At 48.3% G+C, this 7500-nt stretch overlaps 1 protein-coding gene across 8 annotated transcripts in view; it reads right to left on the minus strand.

Moving 5' to 3' along the window:
• Positions 1 to 7500, minus strand: part of scn1lab (sodium channel, voltage-gated, type I like, alpha b) — a 40472-nt gene that overhangs the window by 12323 nt on the left and 20649 nt on the right. For all 8 annotated transcript variants that reach the window (XM_035526752.1, XM_035526766.1, XM_035526768.1 and 5 more), the window contains exons 12-17: positions 7064 to 7405; positions 6813 to 6942; positions 6291 to 6529; positions 5636 to 5809; positions 4772 to 5128; positions 3994 to 4485 (exon numbers count right to left, since the gene is read on the minus strand). In XM_035526752.1, the coding sequence (XP_035382645.1) occupies positions 3994 to 4485; positions 4772 to 5128; positions 5636 to 5809; positions 6291 to 6529; positions 6813 to 6942; positions 7064 to 7405 (1734 nt within the window). The remainder of the gene's footprint in view (positions 1 to 3993; positions 4486 to 4771; positions 5129 to 5635; positions 5810 to 6290; positions 6530 to 6812; positions 6943 to 7063; positions 7406 to 7500) is intronic.

The raw sequence follows: 7500 nt of genomic DNA on the forward strand, positions 1-7500 counted from the left end.
TATTTGTAAAGCCCCCTCTGAATCCTTATTGGACACTCGTCTTTTTGGGTTTTTTTCAATGTATGTTGCATTTTTATATTTTATAAAGACATCAACAATTTGCAAAATTCTAGCCGCGACGCGTTGCAAAAAGTGACTATAACTTTCCACTACCTAAAAGAGCTTCTGAACGCTTTTCTGAATTGCTGAAATAAGAGCGTGCCAGACTGCGCTGGGGTGTTCACTCGTCTATAGCTCTGGAGGTCTCAGTCGAGCGCAGAGGTGGTCCGCAACGTGCAACAACCACAGTGGGCAGTCTGCGGAGCGGCTGAATTCTGCCGCGTGGGCAGGACTGTGGCCCGATCGATGCGCAGGCCACTCGGAGTGAAAACAACGCGCAGGAATGCTGTCTGAAACCGAGCGGCAGCGCTGGTTGCCGTGGTACCCAGCTAATGCGGCACAGGGGAATGATGTAAGCATGCTGTGTGCAGACTCAGACTGTTCCAGAACATTCTAGAATGTCTTTCGGTGTTCAAGAATGATTTTTAAAAAAATTTTTTTTTCTTTTTTTTTTTTTACATATCGACAAAGCTGCGCAGACCCATTTAAGCAGAACTGGTCCTCAGGGCCAATGGCATTTAGGTTTGGGACTTTTATTCTGTAATAAGTTCACCAATGAGCTCCTGTTTTAAATATGGTATCTACAGTACAATTCACAGCATCACGATTATTTGAGAAGTCATAGTTCTCAGTAACTCTCTGGCACTCCTCTATATTTTTCACTTCATTTAGCCCAATTGTTTATAAAAACACGTTCGTTAAAGCAAGATTAGGGAAAGTATGCAAATTCATCCAAAGCATGGTTAAATAAAAGCACAACAGATTTCAAATCGTAAGTCAGTTTGTGCTGAGGTCATTAGCTTGGTTCCAATCAGGGTTAATATGTTAAACCTACTGACACAGATTAGTGTGACCAGAACAAAGCATGGAAAATACAGTGGCCTAGAGGTCATAGTTTATCATAGCACTCAGCACACTGCTGAGGTTTTCCCAACGCTAAGACCCTTTATAATGAACTGTTCTACAAGTAATCACGTATTAAAGTGATGGTTCAGTACAAAAGCCTGTCGATACCAAGCTGATAGTTTGATGAATTGTTGACATAGCTGCATGGTTATGTAGCAGCTTTCATCATTCCATTATGGACATTTGGATGTCAAGATGCAATTAAACAAAATATGCCATGGACTAATTCTACTGAGGTAAGGTCATTCCTTTATCACACTCACTCACTCATTCACTCATTCACTCATTCACTCTCACTCCCTGCCACCCTCCCTCCCTCCCTCCCTCTGTCCCTCACTCACTCACTCCCTCACTCACTCACTTGCTCATTCACTCACTCATTAACTCTCACTCCCTCACTCACTCGCTCATTCACTCCCTCCCTCACTCACTCTCTCCCTTCCTCACTCCCTCACTCACTCCCTCCCTCACTCTCTCCCTCCCTCCCTCGCTCATTCACTCCCTCCCTCCCTCACTCTCTTCCTCCCTCCCTCCCTCCCTCCCTCACTCTCTTCCTCCCTCCCTCCCTCCCTCACTCTCTCATTCACTCCCTCCCTCTCTCTCTCTCCCTCCCTCCCTCACTCGCTCATTCACTCCCTCACTCACTCACTCCCTCCCTCACTCGCTCATTCACTCCCTCACTCACTCACTCACTCGCTCATTCACTCCCTCACTCACTCACTCTCTCCCTCCCTCCCTCACTCACTCATTCACTCCCTCACTCACTCACTCTCTCCCTCCCTCCCTCACTCACTCGCTCACTCGCTCCCTCCCCCACTCACTCACTCTCTCCCTCCCTCCCTCCCTCACTCGCTCATTCACTCCCTCACTCACTCACTCCCTCCCTCACTCGCTCATTCACTCCCTCACTCACTCACTCACTCGCTCATTCACTCCCTCACTCACTCACTCTCTCCCTCCCTCACTCACTCGCTCATTCACTCCCTCACTCACTCACTCACTCACTCACTCGCTCATTCACTCCCTCACTCACTCGCTCATTCACTCCCTCACTCACTCACTCACTCACTCACTCGCTCATTCACTCCCTCACTCACTCTCTCCCTCCCTCCCACCCTCACTCGCTCATTCACTCCTTCCCTCACTCGCTCATTCACTCCCTCACTCACTCACTCTCTTGCTCGCTCATTCCGTCACATTCTCAAACAGCCTCTTTCTCACTCATTCGCTCACTGTGCTGTAAACTCATTCAGCTTTGGATGCTTGATGGTTGATTGATCAAGTCCCAAAAAGCGAAAAACAAACAAACAGCAAAAAAAGTAATACAAAGATGCTCAATGGCTCGAGCTATAGATGGAAAATGATGGTCTTGCTCATTCCGTATGATTGTTGATACTGCAAAGAAGCCCAGTGCTACAACAGAAACACAAAATCCATGTGAAGAGAAAAAAGAACAGACAGAACCAAAACGCTAACAGCTGTCTCTCTCCAGTGCAGTGGGCTTCAAAAGGGTTGGGAGGGGCACAGGCATAGAAGAAAGGGGGAGGGCAATCCGTTCCAAAAGAGAGGAAAACGAGTAAGAGAGAGAGAGAGAGAGAGAGAGAGAGAGGGAAATATGATAGTTTGGCTGAGTTTAGAATGCAGAGGCAGTCTCCATGGTTAGTGTGTGGGAAGAGGAAAAACTCTTACAGGGTTCTCAGAGAAAACCTGGGGATCGTCTGTCAATATGCTGCAATAATAGGTCACACACAGAGAGATACACACTTCACAAAACATGGATAACAATGTCTGCAACTTCAACACACCACCAGGGAAAGAGTACAAAGGGGAGGAAGAAAGATTAAGAACAGTACTGCTTCCTGGGATATGCTTGGATACACGCACACACACACACACACACACACACACACACACACACACACACACACACACAAGCATACTCACACTTACTGTACACAAAAGACACTATATGCATGCACGTAGTAAGATGAGACACACCCAATTTCACCCTGAGCAAGGATGCTGCATTAGGCACTCCATTCAGATCTCTTCTGAATATTGTCCCTGCTCAACTGATGGCAATTCACAAACATTACTCTCTGTGCAGTGTGTGCGTGTGTGTGTGTGTGCGTGTGTGTGTGTGTGTGTGTGTGTGTGTGTGTGTATGTGTATAGTCATATAATGAGAACACTCAGTAACTGTACCTGCTCAGACTATAATCTGGGTCATATGGCATTGAGGGCCATGGTGTAACAGACACATATGCTTGTGCACAAGCACAAGCACACATACACACACATACACACACACACACACACACACACACACACACACACACACACACACACACACACACACACACACACACAACGAAGTACATGTGTAATAGAAAAGAATGCAACTCCCACACAACCAAATGAAACTCACTTATGGTGGGAAGTCACACTTTTATCCACTATTAATACATTTCCAAGGAATAACCATTTAAAATAGGAATAAAACAATAATTAAGAATTGCTTTAATAATTTGCCCCAGTGCATTACACAACAGTAGGCATCACCAAAAAGAAAACCGAGGTACGTGTGCATGCCTACACTCCCCTTAAACACCACACTTGTAAGACCCAGGTCCCCCTAAACACCACACTTATAAGATCCATGTCCCTTTAAACACCACATTTGTAAGACCCATGTCTCTTTAAACACCACACTTGTAAGACCCATGTCCCTTTAAACACCACACTTGTAAGACCCATGTCCCCTTAAACACCACACTTGTAAGACCCATGTCCCCTTAAACACCACACTTGTAAGACCCATATCCCCTTAAACACCACACTTGTAAGACCCATGTCCCTTTAAACACCACACTTGTAAGACCCATGTCCCTTTAAACACCACACTTGTAAGACCCATGTCCCCTTAAACACCACACTTGAAAGACCCGTGACCCCTTAAACACCCTCTTGAAAGACCCATGTCCCATACCTCTTTGCTGCCCTCCACGTCCGAGGTCTCGCTGCTGAAATCTTCCGTGTTTAGGTTCTCGAAGTCTGACTCTCCCACGGCGATGGGCACGGTGACGGTGAGGCTGGGGTTGTGGATGAACGACATGTAGTCGCCTTCCTCGATCCCGTACTTCCCATGCCCTTCAACCCCGTTGCTGGGCGAGACGCAGCCCTCTCTGAGGAAGTCCTTGCCGAGGTCGACGGCGACAGGCGCGTGATTGGCCAGGCAGTTTTCTTTGCCGTCGCTGTGCAGATCGTCCAGGGGCTTCTCCTCATCCAAGGCTCCTGGTTTGGCGCCGGCCAAGAAGAGGCTCTGGAGGAAGTGACGCAGAGCCGACTTGACCAAGGCGACCCCCTTTTGGATGCGGCCCACGGCGATCTGCAGGTTGTTCATCTCACTGTCGTCGTCGGTGGCGGCCAGGTTGTCGGCGCTGAACGAGCTCAGCAGCAGGGCCAGAAAGAGATTCAGCACCTGCCATGCAAGCACCGACATCACGAACAACGCCGTACACCATGCCAACATCAACACCAGCCTGAGCACCATTAGCCAAAGCATCCAGGAGGACTCCAGGCACCCACTACCATGGTTAGAGCAAGGCCAAACCCACCTTCTGAGCCTGGGACTGACCGAAAACCCTACTCTCTGAGCTCAACAAGGAACAATATGCAAAGACACACAACGTTACAACCACACAGAAATAGGCACCACAAAAAAAAAAAAAATCGGGGGGGGGGGGGGGGGGGGAGGTTAGCCTTACCACCAGGTTCCCGATCACCATCACCATCATGAAGACGATGAGGCACATGGACTGGCCAGCCACCTCCATACAGTCCCACATGGTCTCGATCCACTCGCCACACAGCACGCGGAACACAATCAGGAAGGAGTGGAAGAAGTCCACCATGTGCCAGCGCGGCAGCTCGCAGCCGTCCGAGATCTTGCACATGCACTCGCGGTAGCTCTTCCCGAACAGCTGCATGCCCACCACGGCGAAGATGAAGACGATGATGGCCAGCACCAGGGTCAGGTTGCCCAGGGCGCCCACCGAGTTGCCGATGATCTTGATCAGCATGTTGAGGGTGGGCCACGACTTAGCCAGCTTGAAGACCCTCAGCTATACGCCGCAGGGTTGAAGGAGAGAACGGAAGGAGGCGTGATGGTTAACAGAGACATGACGACGTCGAAAAATGATAAAGAATAAACTTCATTTGTTTCTTTAAGAAAATCGATAAATGGACATTTGAAACATGACAGCATGTTCACAGACTTTGAAGGAAACCTGGACCATAATGATATATATATATATCATTATGGTCCAGGTTTCCTTCAAAGTGGGGTTATATATATATATATATATATATATATATATATATATATATATATATCATATGTGTCAGCTAAGACAAATAAGCCTCAATTTAGCAGGAAAACCCCATTTATATCGAAATCTGAAAGGTAGTGGGACCTCATTAGCGTATTCTCATTTGCACAAAGTTAAATGACCTCTGATGATTTCCATTCATTACTACAAACGATTCCAGTATTGCTGTATAAAGAATTCCTTTACATGCCATATGTTAATCGAATGCAAATAAATGCAAATCAAGAGAGGCACCCTCACCAATCGGAAGGACCTGAGCACGGAGAGCCCTTCCACATTGGCCAGGCCCAGCTCCATCAAACTTAAGCTCACGATGATGCCATCAAAGATGTTCCACCCCTCCTGGAAGTAGTAGTAGGGGTCGAGTGCGATGACCTTCAGACACATCTCTGCCGTGAAGATCCCCGTGAACACCTACGCACGCAATGTACACTTCATTTAGCTCCCAGCGCACGAAGCTGCCCACATTTTAAGCAGCTAATTGAAGTGGTACAGAGTAAGGGTCTCATTCAGCAGGGGATTTTGAACTGTGGCATGCTCTAGGTGTTGTGCAGCCCTTGTATTAGCTGAACTAGCATTCTTCATATTCGCTTACGGGATTACCGCTGACATGTTGATGTTCGATACTGCTTTTTTAAACCAGTCTAGCAAATCACAAATAAGATAAACGCACCAACATGTTTTCTACGTAGCACAGAAGCAAGACAATAACTTTTTATTTCTCTGCGTTACTAGACGAATTGTAACATTTATCAAATTTCCTGGTGCAGGTTCTAAAAAGGAAAATCTCACAAAAAAAGGAATATTTAATGTCATCTGTTCCTTTCCCTTCTTTCCACAACACTGCCTAGAAAAGTCTTGGAGCACCAGCGCTCGGCCCCTGGAGGCTGCTCACCAAGTTCCCGACAGAGAGCACGTCATTGAACTCCTTGGTCATGGGGTAGTGCTCCATGGCCATGAAGACTGTGTTGAGGACGATGCAGATGGTGATAGCCAGGTCCACGAAGGGGTCCATCACCACCATGTTGACGAGTTCCTTCACCTTCAGCCACACTGGGCAGCAGTCCCAGATCAGAAAGCCATTGGCGAACTTGTACCAGCAGGGGGGGCACTTCTGCCTGGACTCCTCCAGCTCTGTATGGAGGCCGGGAAAACGTTAATGTGTGATCGCGGGGATGCGTCGCTGTTCCGCCACGCCACAGGAGAACGTGCATGGAGCATTCGGAAATGTAGCGTGAAGGTGTGCGCATGTGATGCATGTCTTCACGAGAGCTTGTGCAAAAGGGAGTGACAGACAAGGTTTAAAGGACCCTGTGCGTGATGAGAGTGAGTTATGGGCTGTGTTGAAATTGTCTTGTGTGTTTCTGTATGTGTGTATGTGTGTGTGTGTGTGTGTGTGTGTGTGTGTGTGTCATACCTTCCATAGTGTTTGTGAGAATGCTGGCCACACTTAAAGCTCTTTTCCTAGCCACTGCCTCGTCCAGGTAATCGGAAGTCTGATGTGAACCTGACCGCTTCTTACGAGCCTCCGATTCTGTGGTCGTTCCCTGTTGAGAAGAGGAAAAGGCAAATAATTCGTAGTAAATTAATTCCATGGTCCATGTATTTAAACACACACGGTTAGTTATGACGGATGTGCTAATGTTAGCTCCGACACGCAAGCTGTACCTCGGGAAGCAACCGACCAATCGGTGACGTAGGCACAGAGGTCCCGCCCACCAAGGAGACCACGCCATTGCAGTCCACGGTGCAGTGCATCTTGCCATTGGCTGGAAGCATGATCCGGGGCGCTGCGAGGCTACACTGGCTGATGGTGGAGCTCCTCCTCTCGAGGCGGCGGGGCACAAACAGTGACCCTCGCCGGCTGTCGCTGTCCTCGAACGTGCTGTGCTCGTCGTCGGCGAAATCGTTCTCCGAGCCGAAGTCCCGAGCCCGGCCGCGAAAGCTGAACAGACTCGCGCGGCTATTCCTCCGCGGAGAGAACAGAGAACCGCGGATGCTGAGGAGAGACTGAACAGGGGAGAGACACACCACACACAGTCAGAACAGGGCCAAGAATGAAAAATTAAGAACCTTCTCCCAAAGCGTCTGGCTAACAAGCTTTT

Source organism: Electrophorus electricus, chromosome 1 (genome assembly GCF_013358815.1).
Source record: "Electrophorus electricus isolate fEleEle1 chromosome 1, fEleEle1.pri, whole genome shotgun sequence".
NCBI classification, from domain to species: domain Eukaryota; kingdom Metazoa; phylum Chordata; class Actinopteri; order Gymnotiformes; family Gymnotidae; genus Electrophorus; species Electrophorus electricus.